Below are 19,016 nucleotides of genomic sequence, written 5' to 3' on the forward strand. Positions count from 1 at the left end.
AAAGTGTGACAGAGGCTGTTACAACATCATCTCCAACAGGCATTAACACTGAGTACTGGGGTTTGATTCTGCTCCAGGAAAGTGCTATGCTAAGCTTTGGAGAAGATGTGCTAAATTGAAATGTTGTCCAAAGAGAAAACCAATTATATTCACCAAAAGTCCATCTAATGTTTTACAGTGACCCTAAACCAGGCAGATTTAACAAGGGATGGCAAGTAGCCACTGACTTGACTTGAAGGTCACTTGTCAAATACAAACAGTGATCAAGTACTGAGAAGCCACATGGTGTTTAAAAAGCAGCACAAGGCTGAAGGGAACTTGAAGTATGGCTGAGGGACAACCTCCTGCCTAATGCAGGCAAAGCTGCCAGCTGGTTTTGTGCTTCTCTGCTACCAAGGACCTGACCAAGATAGCTACAAATTCTGTGTTGTAGAAGACATCCAATGTAGGCCAGCAATTCTCTTCCACTTTTTAGTATATTCATATCTCTGCAACAACCAGCTTTAGCATGCTCCTAGAGTCTCAGCATTATCACCTAAATGCAAAGTACATCACCCAAAATGTACTTTAGGTCACCCAGACTAGGTTAGATTCCCACTGCCACTCAGTCTGTCCTCTGGTCAGACACTGATTCATGTCTGTTGCTGTGGCTCATATACATCCAGTTCAGGTGCTTTCTGCACAGGTCTCGGTGCCGTAGACCCTTGTTTCAAACAACATCAACCACAGCAACAAACAGGTGTTCTTACACCCTTGCTTCAATCTGCTTCCCACATCAAAACCACACAGCAAACCCAGGCAGAGAGCTGTTGCAGATCAGAAATGTTGAGCCAGCTTGCTGTCAAACACATCCATTTTGCAATGCTAAATGCTGCTGAGAAGAAAGGGGCACAGAACACACCCTTGCTGTTCAAATGCTGCAGAGCTGCACATCAGGGCTGCAGGACCAGCTGAATCTTCCAGGTGCTGCCAGTGATACTGACAGCAGCACAATGGCTCAGCACAGTCACTGCATGCAAATTCCTGATTTCTTTATTGTGGAGCACCATTCAGCTTCTCTGTGGACAAGATGATCAAGAAATGTCTTTGCAGTCATGTCCAAGTAGCTTCCAAAATACCTTGACAGCACTCCTTTGAGGTAAAGGCAGCACCACTTGCAGATGAGACACTGGGACATTAACAAACTATTTCTACCACATTAAGGAGTCTATCTTAAGACTTCAAGAATGCCAGTTTCAAGAATGCACAACATTATAAACCACTACTACCACTGTCTGTAATAGGCACTACCAGAGACTGGCTGTACTGGATGTGTGCAGAACAGACCTGTTACCTTCAGATGAACCCATCAAGACTCAGCAGTTCTAATCAGAGCTGGGCATTTCAAGCTGAGTGCTGAACAGAGAAGTTAAAAAGTGACCTTTTCTAAAAATTATAGCTGAAAAGACCTGACAGCAGCTCTTAATAATTATGTCTATGGAGACACAGAAACAGGATCCAGCTCTCCAAAAAAAGACTGAGCTGATTTGAGCATGACCAGATTTCTCCTGCAGCCCCATTCCCCACTCGAGACACTGTGTTGAGGTTGTCTCATCATACCTGAATGCCAAGGTACTGTGCAAAATTGCCCAGATGGTCTTATGTCCATTCAAATGGACTTTATTCATATTCTCCAAAGAGAGTGCTTTGTGGTTTGTTTTTTTCTAAAGTATTTTAAAAGACTGAATTCAAAGAAGAGCAGTTCCTAGTGTGCTGCCTCCTTCATGGTTCAACAGCAGTACCAGAACATGTCTGGCTTGCATGAGGTAAGAGATTGGCAACCACAGCTGCTGTAGGCTGTCATGTCATGGTAACTCATACCTACAGAGGAATAAAACATTTATTTTAAGGAAATGGATTTGAAACCTGTTGGCCAGGAGCAGGGAGACTCCTGAACCTCTGGTTATATCCTAGTGGATCGTGTCTCTAAATGATTCTGTCTAGTCATCTTTGCCCACTGTTCCTTGATGCCCAGCTTTTCTTCCTTGTTGCTACGGCCTCTCAGATCTTCCTTTGACTTTATGGGCCTGTCACTGGTTCCCTTTCACAGTTCTTGATCCATTAACTCAGCTCCCTTCCTCCCTGGGCTAGCTTAGCTTTTTATTTCATGTTTGATTCACTTTCACCAAAGATCTGTCCAAGCCAACAGACTTCACTCTGGAATGGCTGAGGCCAAAGTTCCCTTCTGCTGCCTCTGCCCTGCTGGCAGTGATAATGTGACTGCTTCAGCCTCGTGTCAAGGTGCTAACTCACAGAAATTCCCAGGGCTTTGGTTTTGCCATGCTGGAGTCTCTTCTGGAAACCAGGCAAGGACTTCTAAATCACGTGAATGGTTTGGCCAGTTTTACCTCTCACATCCACTGAAAAATGTGAATCTTTCAGTATTTCAGGCAGATGTTAGTGGATGATTCAGGGAGCAGATACACATGGTTGCCAGCCATTGAGTTGAAGAAGCCCCAGAGAGAGTCCAAGAGATATTAAAGTAAGCAAAACTGAGAGTTAATCCAAAGCTTGTAACTTGCTCTCAGCTCCCCTGGGAACACACAACACACACTGAGCAATGGATTCCAAAATATTAAGAAATAAGCTAGCGTGTAAGAAAAATAAGGATCTCCTGTTGAATTAAGGAGTTAGGTCATTAATGCTTGTTCATATTACATTACTCACACTTGAGAGACAAATAACTATCTGTTGCCTCACTAACCCACATATTTATTTGAACAAATATTTCCCAAGAAGTAGGGAGAGAGACCCATTTCAACAGAAAAGTTCTATATTATGGTCTTATCATAACAAGCCACTTCACAGTACGCTGATGTGTGTCGTGTACAAGCATCCATTGTGAAAAGCTATTAACTGTATCTCATTTTACAGTGCTGACATGTTGGTTCCTTCACAGAGGTCATTAGCTCACAATGGGGCCTCTCATTTCCCTATGCCTTTCTAAGGTTTTGCTGTATTTCAGAATCAAACCTTAGTATTAACCTTAGCATTATTAACTCAGAGGGGCATGATCAGTGCCATATAAAGTCAATTTATATAGAAATCTTGTAATCATTCAGAACAAATGTTATATATATATATATATATATATATATATATAAGGAAATCTACAATCTCTGAATGGAAAGGACATAGTACATGATTAAGTCAATTTCAGATGCTGAAGATGTTTAACAGAGTAGCCTTCCAAAAAGGAAAAAATACCTAAATCCTAAACAAAACTACCTATTTTCCTCTAAGCTGAAAATGCTGCTCAGTCACCTGTTCCCAGGCCAGCCTGTAAACAGTGCTGGACATGAGCAGTGTGTGGAAGTGAATTGCTGCCTATGTTTTGATCAAACAGATCCCTGATTGCTGCTGGAACACCAGCATGACCCCCAGTCCAGAAAGCAGAGAGATGCCAGGCACTGGTGCTGCTCCCCATCCCCAGTGACTCCAGCACCCCAGAGCTGTGCCAAGGGCAGAACACTGCATCCATCCAGGCTGTAGAAAACACTAGAGACTGTCAAAATCTCTGAAAAAGCAAAACAACAAGGTTTGGGAGTAGACAGTGGCAAATGCCCAGATGCCCTCACCTGCACACATGCATTTGCAGTTTTTATCATCTCTGTAATTGTCTCAAGGCCACAAGAGACTATTTGGTGGCACCTACTGATGCCCTATGCATAAACATACTTCCATCTTCTGGTTCAGCTCTTCGTCTCAATGAGGTTTGAAATCATGTCTGAGCTGGGCAATTGTTAAACAACAGTAGAGGAAAAGAAAATTGAGAGAAGGAAGAGGGGAGACAGAAGAGCAAGGGGATGGTGCCAGGGAGGAGCTTGAGAGCTGATGGGGTGGAAGGTGGCCTTATCTGTGCAGTGTATTCAGCTCCTGAGAGCTACACAGTGACTCACCTTCCATCCCCGCCCCCCACCCCACCCACCCCCCCCCCCCGGCAAGGTGCTGATACAGCAAGTGCTGGCACATGAAATGTCCAAAACAGCTCATTTGTGTGGTTGATGAACATTTCAGTCACAATGCAGAAGGTGGGCTGGAGAAAAAGTCCTTGCAAGCACCTGGGGTGCTTGCAAGTGCTTTTTTGCCCCCCTGAAAAGGCAGAGAAGTAATTAGTAAGTAAATAGAGGACCTCAGCAGTAATTTGAAGGAAGAGGGAGATGCTGCCTTCACAGAGATGAACTCTGCAGATACAAAAAGAAAATAAGTTCTGAATTATACCAGGATCCAAAAAGCTGGGAAAGTCATGTCCTTCCAATGAATGTCAAAGACCTAAGAATATTAAGTATTACACATACAAGAACTCACCACCTGGACCTTTTTAATCACTAATAGCATTGTGGATGCTTTATACTAATTCATCTTTGCATTAAATATCAGTTACCAAAACCACTGTAGGATTTACAGCTTCCCTCTTTTCTGTAGCAGACAAGTAACTGCCAGGAGTTGCTTCAGGAGCCCAGCACACCTCAGGAGCAGAATCACCTCAGCCTGAAAATCTGCCCAGATTACTCAATCTCCTGTCATCCTCGGGTGAAGCCTCCAACATATTTAAGTACAAGAAATGAGAAAATCTGGAACTCACGCTGAGCAAGCTGGAAGGGGCTTTCAATGGTGTTGTAATATCTGCTTCAAATGGTGGCACTGATTACCCAAAATCATCTCAGATTCTAGTGAAAGGCCCAAGTCATTGCCTTAACTCACAGCCACAATCTGAAATACATACTAATGAAAATACAGCTCAAAGGCTAATTCCCAACTGTGTTTCTGTCTGCCCCAAGCATACATTATACGCATTATTACAGAACAGGTAAATCAGGTTCAGAGTATATTTGATTTTTGTAAAATAACTGTAACTGAGTCCTTTATCAGTTCTCCTACAGTGTAATTGCATTTCTCTTCCATGAAGAGATGTACAAAAAGCTTTTATTCTCTCTCCTCCTTTATGTCTTATCCTACTTATTGAGTGCTGAATGTTTCATAGGGCACCTGGAAGATTTTCAGTGCTATTAAAAAAAATGTCTCTTGTAAAAATCTGACTCTCAAAATAAAAGCAACAGAAAATGTTCAGTATTTTGAAATTAGTCAGCTACTTAGTAACATAAGAATTCCAACATTATAAAATGACATTTGAGATAGAGAAGCATTTTTTATACATACTGCCCCAAACACAAGAAAGATGCTTGCACCGACTCTCGAACTGTAAAAGGTCCACAAGGGATGTCTATGTTTGATTCTCAGAGAGGAGAAATAAGCTGTAGCAGCCTGCTGGCCACAGAGCTGGGCACGCACCATGAAAAGCCATGACAAGGCTCAAATCTCCAAGTGTAGGGTATCAACCTGCTCCTAAAGCAGCTTAAACCCTCTGCTTTAGTGGATGTCTTTGAGTGATTTGTCTTTCTTGAAGCTTGGACTGCCTCAGACATCTATTATATCTATAAGCTGCAGGAAGACTTGAAGGCAAAGAAATAGTAGAGAAAACAAGTAATGACAGCAGCAGCTCTGTAATATCTAAAAAGCAGCAGAAGCTGCCTTAGGAGGGTGAGTGAGAAAGCTGATGGGACACCTTTAATCTCTCCAAGTCTCTCTTCCCTGAGGTAACAGACCATCCCAGACCCTTCTGTTCCTCCATATCTCAAGTTTTTCACTATACAGAAAAACTAGGAATTTACTAAAATCGCAAGACAATAATGCATTGTTGAAAACTTCCACGACCTCTTTATCAATTTGAAATTTGTAGTCAAATAGTTTCAAAACTTCGAAGTCAAATAGTTTCTATCTTCTAAGAAACCTTCTTCCCCAGCATGCTTTGGTTCAGCTACTGGGTGGGAAATGAGCTACAAAACAAATAAGTTTCAAAAGAGTTTTTCCTCCCAGAAATGCAGTTTTGAAAAGGGGAAGAATCAATCAGGCCTTGCAATATGCTCTCATTTGTTATCTGCTTTCAAACTATGCCTTATGTTTTAGGGAATATTTTAATTTAGAAGTTTAAGTTACTTACACTTCCCAGAGTGCTTAATATACAAAATATAGAAATATTTAGAAAATGAAAAGTGAATTTTCAGAACGAATTACTTCAGAGTAACTCTTGTGAAATTCAATTCTGTGGATAAAAGAAAAATACAATATAACAAATTAATAATAATAATGGAAAGCATAAAAGTAATAAATAATGTTCTATTTCACTTGAAATGACTTTTGGAGTAATTTTTGAAGTTTCTTTTCCACTCTATCATTGAGACCAGTTTTTTTTTAACACAGCAAAGAAAAAATAAGCTCATCTCACTCCAACCTTCCAAAATGTCCAAAATGAATCTGATTCAAAACAATCACTCAACCAATTCACAACAAAATTAACGCTCCCAAAGAGACACAGATGTGAAAACTTGAATTCTCCCTATTGTATGATTTTCTCAGAGCAAAATCACAAGAAGCAGTGGAGCCAAGTGAACTGGCTGCTGCTGCCAAAGAGGAGTTTGTTCCTGCTCACACCTCCCTCCCTCCCTCCCTCTTCCCACTCCACCCTTGACTCCAGAAGCCAGGCATGAGCCTTGCTGCCTCCTCAGCCTCTGCACAAAAGTTTCAGCTCAGTAACAGTGCAAGAATAATCCCAATTTTATTCACAGGTTAGAGAGTTATATCAAGCCAAAGAAGAGCCCAGTTAGCAAAAAAATTCCTACATGTAATTGTGGGGTCAAGGAGCTGTGGGGGAAAAAGAGCTTCTTGCTGCAGGAGGGACAAGGTGTTAAACCAGCCCAGAGCACACCCATGTAGATACACTTTCATTCAGAAATTAAGAAAATCCAGCTAAATATGCTTTCATTTGTTCTGTCACTTTATGGTGGTCACCACAACCTAAACACCATACTAACTGTAGGATTTTTCAATAAAATGCAAAGTCTTTCAAATGAAATCCCAACTCTTCTACATCAACAAAGGCTGCTAACATTGTAGATTTATCAGGACAAAAATAATAGTAAAAAAAAGCCTTAGAAATATGTTTAGAATACCTGTATTTATGGTATCAGATGACTGTGGAATAATGCAGACTTTAAATATCAGCTGCTGTGACTTAATTAATATGTACTCATATATTATTGTCATTTAAAATTATAAAACCAAAAAGTAAATATATATTTTAAGAAGATATATTTTAATTAATATATAAAAACTGAAACATACAAAAGTAATTAAATCTCATCTAAAACATTTTTACTTACCTCGTGTATTTTAAGGGCTGCTGTTTAATACCGATACTCCATTAAAAACTGGGTTCTTAAGTTCTGAGAATGAACTATCATAAGGAACTGAAAACAATGGCATGACTCAAAATTTCTATTAGAATTAAAAAAAATTCTATTTCTATGAATATGAAATCAATTAAAACTAAAAAGCTTTTATATTCCCAAAAGCTAAACACTGTGAGACACTAATTTTCATTGATAGGAGCCCCCATGTCAGCTTGAGTGCTTTATGAACAGCAAAGCTTATAGATACAAAGATGTTACGAGCTCACCCAAGGACTCCATGAAGGTGCATCCTGCTGTCCCTCCCTCCACAGCACTGGGACACTCTGACAGGGCCTGGCAGTGACTGACCAAAGCTGAAACTCCTGCTTACTTGGACACCCAAGGCGAGGAGCTATGTCCTGATTAGATGCTTCAGCATGCCTACAAATTTAAGAGATGCAGTACTTACGTTGTGGAGATTTTATTCTATAATTATACCGAGAAATAAAGAAAAAAACCCAATGGAACATCTGCATTAGAAATGCATACAGATATTTTAACCTTACGTATTTGCCCTACACTTATGTGTGTTCTAAAGTTTATATTGAACAAAATAAAGGAATTCATGTTAAAAGCTGATATACCAAAATAAGTTCTCCAGACTTTGCTTTGTGTATTTTCAACAACACATTAAATCTACTTATATGTGTAAGGTGCATTCTCACAGTATCTGGGTAATACCCTACTCAAATAAAACATTTTACCTTTTGTTTTAAGAAGAGTGCACTATAAAGCAGGAGTTTCAACCCAAAACCAGAACTCACATCAAAAGCAACTGCACAGATTACAGACAACCTGTGAAGTTTGAAGGTGGAGAGAACAGAGAGATTAATCCACCATCTGAATATCAATCTTTAACCTGAATCAATGTCACTAACTTTGAAATAGTCAAATAACTATTTGAAATTATTCAAGTAACTTTGAATCAGTTTTTCAGCAGAAGAAAAACTCAACCTAAATCACCACTTGTGAGATTTTTGGCAGGCAAAGGCCTCAGTTTCCTAAATCTTCTGCAAGCGCTGATCACATCCACGGAGGCACCATGAGAACTCCACTGACAAAAAAGGAAGATTAAAGAAACCACGAAAACAATCACAGCAGTGAGGTCCCTGCACTGCGGTGGGGTGAAGCATCCCATAAACATCCCCTCCAGACGTTTGCCAATCTGCTGGTTAAAAGCCTACAAGAAATGAGTTTTCACATCATCATTAGGTCTCTAATTAGAATGCTTTTCATCTTAATATTCAACAAAAATATTTTTTCTTGTGAATAAAGCTAATCCCACCCTTCCCAAAGGAAATACCAAGAACAACTGATAAACATTTTTTGTTGTAGCAATATTTTATGTATGTGAAGGGTGAGTTCCTCCCTCCAATTTCTTTTATTGTACACCAGGAATACTCAGTTTTTATTATATGCAATACTACCTCTTGCTTCCATCTGCCCACTTACTTTTTAAAATGTTGCCCCAAATCACTGGCACTCAATAGAACAATTACTTTCACATCTTACATAAAAAAAAATCTGGTTAATCCTTAAGTGACTTTTGCAATAGTATCAAACTGCAACCAGATCCTTATTTTTCCACTGCACCATACAAGATGAGGAGACTGACTTGCTTTCATGCACTTCCCGTTCCCTGTAGTACAGTATTTCACATTCATTCCTTCTGAATTTCAGTTTGCTTTTTTGAATCACCTGTGCAATCTGCCAGATTATTCTGATTTCTGAGCACACTTACCAGTTTGTGAACATTGCCTGTCCATGTTGTACCACCTACAGACCTCAAACTTTGTATTCCATCAAATACAGTAATGGATATTCTGAACCAGGAACATGATGTAACCTCAGAAACTGCACTAGAAAAAGTTTTTTTAGATTCTTCCCCTCCCTTCCTTACCTTCCAGTTTTCTATTGGCAGTGTCCTTACCATATTTTCTCAGTATGTATTTAATAGTTCACTTAAAGTCATACAGCAAAACTTCTGATGGCAGAATTCCTGTGCTACAGCTCTGCCTCAGTCCTCTGCCTGTATCACTGAACAATACATTTTCCCTCAGCCTAAGAGTGTAAATCCACATCTCTGAAAGTAGAAACTACACCAGTCTATATTATCCATGACCTCAGTTTTAAAACATAAATGCATCTGCCTTCAATCTCCCAAACAATGCCAGCTTTCATTGCTTATTAGCCCAGGTCTCCCACAAACACCTCTGGCACTGTTACATCACTGCTTAGCTAAGGGAAAAACACCTCAAAACATTTCCATTGAGCTATTACGCGCTGTCTCACAAGGAATGCTGAGCTGCACACATGGTTAGTACCCAAAACACGCTCAAACCACATTCAGCCCGTGCTCAGGTGTTCCTCTTGCACCTTGAGCTCACCTAAGCTCCAAGAGCTCAAAGCTACTGCTAAAAGGAAACCCAGGTGGGCTTCCCCTGACACAGCAAAGAAGCAGATCAGGAGAGGCTGCAGGGCTGCCCAGGGCCACCGTGTCTGAATCCAGCCCCAATGTGTTCCAAGTGCAACAATTAGCACAACTATCCATGAAATATTAAAGGACATGGTGTTTGAATAATAAAATAAGTATATGCATATTACAAAATATGTAAGCCTATCATCTTTCTAGTCTACAGATAAGTTTTTATTCCAAGAACTACAGGATTCACCAGCAGGTACAGAATATAAAAGTATTTATTAACTTTCATGAAACAGAACACAGCTTAAAAAAAGTCTTCTTGGGTCCCTCTTGAACTTTCTCTCTTTGCTCTAAGAAGGAGAATCAGTCTCTCATGAAAATTCATGAAAATGGATTAAAAAAATATTTAACCCAAATACAACCATCTTAATAGAATGCTATGTGAACTCTGGGCTGGGCAACAGAAGCTAACCAGTACACGGAAATAAACACTGCCTCTACACTCATATTAAGAAAATAGATAAAAAGTGGCAGAGATTATTTATCTCTATTATTAAAACTTTTTAAAAACAAAGTTTTTAAATAGAACACTTCCTAGGTGTAAATAGTACACTGTATAAAACACAGCTAAAGAAATTTAAATGTATCCATCATTTCAAGTCCCAGACCTAGTTTAATCTACTGATATATTTCTCCTGTGGATTCATGAGCTGATCTTGCTTTCAAACAAACCACCCCTGAGGAGGAAGAAATACATATTTTTCAATATTTTAATTTTTAAACTTCTCAGAATTTTTTTTTTTGTATTTTAGCAAACATCTTTCAAAAGCATATTCCAATGTAAGCTTGAAGAAAAAGTTCTGCTTCTGTCAAAATAATTCGCAAACTTTATTGAATTTTTAAAAGCCTGATTACAGGACAAAACATGCATTATGCATTTTGTTAAAATTCCAAAAACAATTGCAGAATTTAATCATATTCAAAGGCTCATGTCCATAATAAATACCACCAGCTTAAAAGCAGCCTGGAATTTTTCAAGAGTTTTAGTATCGGAAAAATGCAAATGTTCTACATATTGTTCTTTTTGAAGTCTGACATTACGTTGCAATGGTTAAAGCAAGAAACAGGTCAGCTGAAGACTAAAGAAAATCCCTGTCTTCTGAGGAGATCTACACTTAGTTATACAATACTGCTCTGGAAACAGTCTATCACCAAAGGCCTGGCAATTGGCTTCTGCTTAAAACATACTCTGCCTCTAACATTCTTCAAAGGATTAAACCATAATTGATTCTGGCAATACACATGGTAAGCGTGATGTGCAGGGGGTTGCCAGTGGACATGGGGCCCTTACATAAAGGGCTGTTTTCTTTGTTTAAAATGGAAAAAAAGAGTGGGAGGTGTGGAGAACAGTGAAATACAAAATGAGTCAGAATCATAAACCATATTTTTTGAATCAGATTTCAACAACCACATATGCAAAAAGAAGGCTTCAAAGGTGGCAGAGCTTCTGAATTGCTAAGGCAATTCACGTATTCTTAGTTCCATAAAAAAGTTAGAAGCTATAGTTCTGTACATCCTTCTAAGCACTCCAAGAATATTGCAAGTTGAACTCCAGAGAAGCCACTGGCATCAGTCTGAAAGTGATGGGGAACGGATTGACCGTGCACTGGCTGGACTGTTAGAGAAAACAAAGGGATCCTTTTCCTTTTCTTTAGTATCATGTTTATGTTTATGCTTATGCTTATGCTTGTGTTTCTTCTTCTTTTTCTTGTGCTCATGGTGGTGATGGTGATGGTGATCGCTGTGTTTTGAGGAGTTTGACTCTTTACTAAACACAGAGAGTGGAGCTGCTGAGACAGGGTGCATGTTTATCTCTCCAGAAGATTGTTCCTTACCTAAAAGAATGGATACAGTGGGATTAGCAAATGTTTGACTTGCATTGTTTCCAAACATAAAAAATTCTGAACTATTACATAAAACCTACATTACCTCAAGGCATCAGTTTAAACATAAGAACATGGAATCTGTTATGATGTTTGTACCATTTAGCTTCAGAGAAGGCTCTGAACATACCATTTAAGTTCTCACACTACTGATAATTTTTAGAGATGGTCCTTCCTTCCTCAACAGCAAAAAAGTATCCCAGACAATTAGGAGCTGTAAAGAGCCCTAAGAAAATTAAAGTCATACTAGCTTCCTGAAATTAATTTTTGAGTAGGAAGGCCACTATACCCTGAATAATGCAAATGCTTGTGAAAATTCTGATATAAAGTGCAAGACTGGCATAATAAAGTGGATTTTTGGGGTGTGAACTCTTTTTGGGCAGGAGGTAAAGCTCCCCACAAGAACATACAAACATGTTGACAATGAAAAATTAAACTGATTTTTCTAAAAATTGCCTCTTGCAACCAATTTAGCCTGTTTGAAAGATTATACAAGGTTGTTTTTCTTAAACAAAACCAAATCCTAATAAAGAGAATTATACAATCTTTATCAGTATATATTTCACAAGAACACTAGAACTAGTTATATATTGAGCAAACCTGGTATCTGAACCAGAGGAAGGAAATATGATCCATGACATCTCAATTCAGGAATGACTTTCACATTCTAGCTTTGGCTTATTTAATATTTCATTATTTCAGACAGATTTCAATACCTTCAATAGTAGAGATTAAAGGGCATTTTTCTAAGGATATGATTGTTAAAAGAGTGGAAACACTTTGAAGGCAGGAACACCCCGATTCCTTTAGGCAGAAATTGAATCAAATCACTCACATGGCAAGAATGCTTCAACAACTAGATAAATGTAGAAAAGCACAAGCAGATTTCCAAAAGCAATTAATCCTCAAAGTATGACTTAAAATGGATTTTCTTCATTGCTACTTTAAATATGGGGGGTTTTCCCACTCAGTTTTTGGTGAAAATACCCCAAATAAATAACAAGAAATGTTGTTATTTGATGTTACTACGCAATTATCTTTTTCTGTATATTTGAAAACATATTTATTTTCCAGTACATCTTTTTGTTCGGCTGGTTAGTTGTGTAGCTCTAGAGGCAAGAATGATTTCTCTATAGTAATGATTCCTGGAAGTCTAAAGAGACAGCTCCCTGTACTATGACAAGCAAGTATTGAGAACAATTTCCATGCAATTTTTCTAGCCTTACTCAAAAGATTGAGAACTGATTCAACCATGCATATATATAGGAAAATTTCTAGATGGTACAGCTGTCCTTGGTTTTGTTTGTTTGTTTATAAGTATGTCAGGAAAAAACAAAATCTACATCTATATGAAGTGTTTAGAAGTCAGAATACAAAACATTTTTATAGTGAAGATAATCAATAACTTACTACGGGACATGATGGAATTTCTACTTCTTGAAGTCTTAAGCAGAAAATGATTTCTTTCTAGAAATATGTTTGGTCTTAACCACAAGACAGGAATATGGTGCAATATAAAATTCTGTTGAGGTTATGAAGGAGGCTAGTCTGGAATACAATACGTTCCTATAAACTTCAAATCTCTAATATGAAAGTATTTTAAAAATGTTTATTTTTTATTTAATCAGAACAAGGCAGCAGTAAGCTTATGCTATCAGTGCAAAACCCTACATGTCAGAACTCACAACTTTACTTTTTTATGTATCTTATGGCAGTTAAAGGAGATGCACACCAATTCCAACTTCCACTTGCTGACTTCAATGCATACCTAACTACCATTTTTTTACATTGTTGTCTGGAGCCATTCTCAACAATGAAGACAATGTGCAAGTATACTGCATTTGATGCAAAAAGGTACAAGACTGCTTTACTATGTAACTATTATATTTTTTAAAGGAATTCCTCCTGTATCTAAATGTATTCCCATAACCTGAGGCCTTTCTTCTAAAGCATTCAGTGTTTAGATGACTTTATTTAGCAGCTGCAAGGATACAAAACCAGCCGTGACACAGACAATGGTGCAAAAATGAGTATATTGCTCAGGCCATTAGGAAAGGAAAGGGTGGAGGCTGTATCTCAGAAAACCAAAGCAGGCAGTGTTTGATACTGTTGAAATAGGCTGCAGGTGAATGGTGGCAGTGACACAAACAGAGCTCCTAGAAACACAGAAATAAACGTCTTGGCAAAAAGCCTGAAGACCACTGGTTGGTTGTATAGAAAATGTACAAAGGATTACCTGAAGTACAGAAGACATTCTCATGTGTTCTCAAGCTACAAGCACGATACATTAAAATACACATGGTAAACTCAAGTCAACTTCAAATAGAAGACAAAACCCACACAACATGACACAAGTTCTTAAAACTTCTTAGCTCCATTAATTCCAAATTGTGGAGCTATTTTTATATGGAAACTAAACCTTCAAGTCTAGACACAACATTTGTAGCAACATCAAAGCTAAGCCTCTGAACTTAAAAATTTTTAACCAGAACTGGTATAAAAACACTGGTTAACGTCTGCAGGGATGATGTAGCAGTAGTGTCAAGTGAAGATGGAGAATGCAACCAAAGAGACTCTCCTGACTCTTACACGACCTGCCACTTGTGCTAATTTCCTGCAGTATACTGAACTACCAGCTCTGCTAAGGCAACAGTCTGTATTATCACCTCATTACTCAATTCAGGTGTGTTATTAAAAAAATCTGTTTGTTAAAGCAGTTAAACACCATTGACTGGAGTAAGTTAGGGAGCAAATACAACAGTAGTTTAAGCCAAAAGGACCAAAGGGGTGGTGCTGACCACCTAGAGAGGCAGGAAAACCTTCAGGAAAGGGAGAAATGGGATCCAACTGCAACTCAAGGGCTACTGACACTTAAGGAGACAGTCAACACTGGGAATATGGAAAAGATGTCAGAAAGAAATGAAAGAATGTCATTACAAAAATCTGCTTCTACAGAGCCAGCAATAGGAGTACACACACAATTTCTTCACAGAGGTCAATAGTGAAGAATGCAAACACTGTTAAAGAGTGCTTTTAAATCAAGAATCAAATATATTGATCCTGGATGATGGCTCCAAAAGACTGATCACAAACTACTAACTCAGTTTTGTGCTAAAAAGGACAGACCTATAAAAGCTCTATCAAAAATGTTACAGATCTCCATCATACAATTCAGTGTTGAACCTACAGAATCTTTTTTCCTTCCTTTTAATTAGTATCTACTTAAAGCCTATGCCAGGAATGTTGTAAGTGCAGTTAAGGAAAGGAAGACTAAATAGAAAATGCCTCACAGGGCAGTATAATCATCCTTTTATCAACTAGGGTAGCAGGACTGATGCAAAGAGGCACAGAGCACTCCCTCTTCCTGCAGGGAACCCACTTCTTCCTGGCACAGAGAGCAGGACTGAAACTCGGGTTTCACAAAACACAGAAACACACAATAAGTGGAGGGCGAGCCCAGGAGCTGCTTCTGAAGTGGTCAGTGGCATTCCTTGGAAGAAAATGCGCATACATGTGTCTATCCACAGGGATCTCCTCCTGTTTAGGATGTGGAGATTCCAATGTAATTGTTGGCTTTGTGGTGTTCCAGCTAGCTGGGTAGGTGTTTAAAATTAGACAAGGATTATGATCCCCACAGGAGAAAGATCAGAATATTTATGTACCGTTCGCCCCAGGGACAAATACAAATGCTGTAAAAGTCATGAGAGAGAGTGAAATATGAAAGCAAAGATCTTGTAACTTAGTTTTAAAATTAAAGGGATTTGGACCTTGATAAGCTCTAAAGTAACATCTTCTGTCACAAAACAAATTGCTGCCAGATAATTCTAACACCCTGTTCACTTAAGTTTTAATACTCAATGGTGCATTAACAGTGAACTATATTGCTGGGTAGAGTGTTTCAGCTATTTTTCTCTTATTTTGTTTTTGAACTTTTACGGTTTGAAAACTTGTAACTTGAGACTTTAACGTGCCAACAGGCTTTCATGAGACCTTTCATATGGTCCCTCCTGTGTTTCTGATTTTGTGTGAAAAGAGTGGGATGCCACAAACTTACAGCCCCTCTGTTTCTTTCCATGGCCAATGAATGTAAAGCAGCTGGCTGATACAGGATTTTTACAAACTGACACTTGTTTGAAATTACCCCATTTGCACCCTAATTTATTGAAACATAAGAGAGGGAGAAGACAAGTTCACAAATCATAGCAAAGGCTGAAGCCCATGGGTCCTGAGGACAGGCTGGTGCTGCAGGCTATGGGAAGAGGAGGAGATTGATACAAGCACTTAATGTGTCTCTTCCAGAACCCAAAGAAAGCTTAACAATGGGAAAGGTAGTGCACTCTCTTTGCCTAGCAGTTGAACTGCATCTCTGGCTAGCGTCTTCTTTAAAGAGAAAACATTCAAAAACCAGAAAATACCATAAAAACAGTTTCGAAATTATCCTGTTTTTCCTTATTTCTTCTTTTCTTTTTAGCGTTACTGTGGAAATGTCCAAGACACACTATTTTTTAATTTAATACTGTGTTTATGCATCTGCTGAACCACCAACAAAGTACACAGAAAAGGTTACCAGGCATAAATGATTTCAAGTTTCCAGAATGCAATGTCCTGTAATTAGTCTAAAGAACCAGAATTTTCAAATTATACATCTCTGAAAAAGGTTATCAATTTTCTCTCTAGGAGAGTATTCTTTTAAGGTCCATGGGACAAAAATTAAAGTTTGAGGGTGAAAAACAAAGGTCTAGTTAAAAAAAATAAAACCAGCCAAAGGTTTTCTGAAGCTATGCTAAGCAAATCAGTTAATTTGGTACCAACATGAACATTTTAACTAGCTCCAATTTACAGATTCATTTGACTTCAATTTTTTAGTGGGACTTAAAACCAGACAGACAATTCCTTATAAATATACCAAAGGTAAAAAACTGAAGTATTGTATAGACAAACACCAAAGCTGGTGTTTTAACTGGTAAAAAGTTTGATTGCCTCATCTGACTTTCATTTAACTATACTGCCTTAAACAAAAAAACCCACCTGTGGTGTTATTTTTACTATGTTTATTTTAATACTCTAGAACATTCTATTGAAATCCCTGTTTTTGAAAGAAAGAACATCTCAATCAGGAAGCCAATTCAGAATACTTTCTACATTTATCAGTTTCAGGTAATTAACTTGAAAACTTGCTAGCCTTATTCATCTTCTAGATTTGAGAGCGTTTTCTCAGAGACAGTCAAAGATACAGTGTTATGTTGTTTTTATTAAATCATGGAGTTGACACACTGCAGTAACACACTGATGTAATTCTTGTTTCTGTTGTCACTATCTACAGGGCTTGTGTTTCTATTAAAGCTGCTTTCTTTACTTTAGAGTAAAGCACTGGAAAACACTATTCCTTGTGAAATGTACTATGAACCACATACATACTACTGAGGCAAATTTATCTACAAACCTCAAAGCCTATGAGCTACCACTCTGGAAACAGTTATATCTTGAGCAATAAAGTATAACAGACACTGTACTAATAGTATATGTCATTAAAAGGCATTTTAACAGAAGAGTTGTAAAAACTTTTACCTCCTCAGAAAGTAAGCAAAACCCCATTGTTGTCAGTAGTGTCCTCGAATCCAAGAAGTGTTCATTTATATTTGCCGTGTGCTGATGTTCCCTTAGCACTTTTTGGCAGAGAGCCACTAATGGCTGGACTGTGATGTACTGGTGCACTTACAGCTAACTTGGATAACTGCAGAGGACTGGGCGTCTCACAGTGTTTGGACTGAATTCCTATTTACTCCTGAATCCAAACTCCAGGTGCAGTGATTTGCACCACAGGCTTGGATCTGCTGCTGTGAATGTACAGTTTAAATATAATAACTACAGTAGTTTACCTCTACACTTTACTGCAGCATATGCATTATGTCCAGTTTCAAACTGTTTCAGAAAAAAGTCAATCCAGATAAACCATAATGTCCTGAATGTGCAGTAACTGTGATAAACAAGACCACAATCCCAATCAATATTATGACTGTGATCTAGACCCCCAAAGTTTCATGTACACAGTAAACAGAGCAACCACAAAATCAGCAGCAGCAATTTCCAATTTGACTATCCTGGAAAACTACAAAAAGATTAACAGAATGGCCAAGGAATCTGTTTGATCTGAGTCCTAATGCTCAGGAGGTCCTCAAAGCCCACTGCCTCTGAATGTCATCAAAAAAATGAACTGCCAGTGCACAAAGAGAACATCACTGTATTTTATTTTTCTCTCTTTTACAGAAATAAAGACACAATTGGATACTGCTTTTTATCAACTTTCAAGCCATCAAAACTAGTTGGAAAAAGTTCAATTAAGTATTTATCAGTGATGAGCCATAATGACATGTAACAGATCATGCAGCCAGGCATTTATTTTGGAAGCAGAAAAGACCAGGTCAATCAATAACCACTGAGAGATACAGCAGAACCTTTTAAAGGTTACTTCTGACATACTATACTTTCAGATGAGTGAAATATTAAAGAAGTGTACCTTTATCTGATTTCACTGAAGTCAACAAAGCAAGACAAGTCTCCTTACAGCCTGAGAGATCAAATCTGTTGCTTACACAAAATCTCATCCTGAAAGTCTTTTATCTTAAGATTTAAGTGAAGGGAGTGTTCCTAAAATTCTTGATGATTAATAGCAAATAAAATCTGTTCTCACATTAGAAATATAACCTTGCACAGCCTTGGAGGTTCAAAGGAGGCTACCAAGTTTCTAGCCCTAAGGGCAGATGAGTAATCATCACAACAGCATTCTCTAGAGAGTTCACAACTAATGTTTTGTTTGTGTTAATAATTTCTTGATAAAATGATTAGATTCCCTTACAACTGCCAGAGTCCACAGTTCTACTATTACAGTCCAGATGCTTTAGTAGAATTTAAACCATTTATTTTCTATATGAACTAGGACAGGTGCTGTAGTTGTAACACTGAAACCTGTAATCCAGCAAGAGCAGTATTAGAAAACTTAAAAATATTGTCTCAGCCTTAACCTTTTTAACCTTTCACATCCATGGGCAGAAACATACATAAACATCCCTCCCCCCTTTAAAGGAAAATAATATTTTCCTGGGGTTAGAGGGGTTACATCAACTTGACCAAATCCAAATCATCATTTGGGGTGGTCTGGGAAATGGAAAAAAAAATAACCCAACAATCCAGCAAAAAACCACAGATAGGACAGGACCCAACGTGAACTTCCTCCTGGCAGCTGCTTTTCACATGCTGTGTTTGGCTGATGACCTAACACTTCATGTGACATGTGGGGACATAGCCCACAGCTGCAGGAGGAGA

General features: G+C 38.4%; 1 protein-coding gene across 1 annotated transcript in view; it reads right to left on the reverse strand.

Annotated features, from left to right (window-relative positions):
• Positions 1-10,014: 10,014 nt before the first annotated feature.
• TAF2 (TATA-box binding protein associated factor 2) overlaps positions 10,015-19,016 on the reverse strand; it is a 60,105-nt gene continuing 51,103 nt past the window's right edge. The window contains 1 exon segment of the mRNA XM_083855166.1: positions 10,015-11,645. Within this exon segment, the coding sequence (XP_083711292.1) occupies positions 11,380-11,645 (266 nt within the window). The 3' untranslated portion in view covers positions 10,015-11,379.

The sequence above is a fragment of the Zosterops lateralis genome (genome assembly GCF_965231275.1).
Source record: "Zosterops lateralis genome assembly, chromosome: 1".
Classification (NCBI taxonomy): Eukaryota; Metazoa; Chordata; class Aves; order Passeriformes; family Zosteropidae; genus Zosterops; species Zosterops lateralis.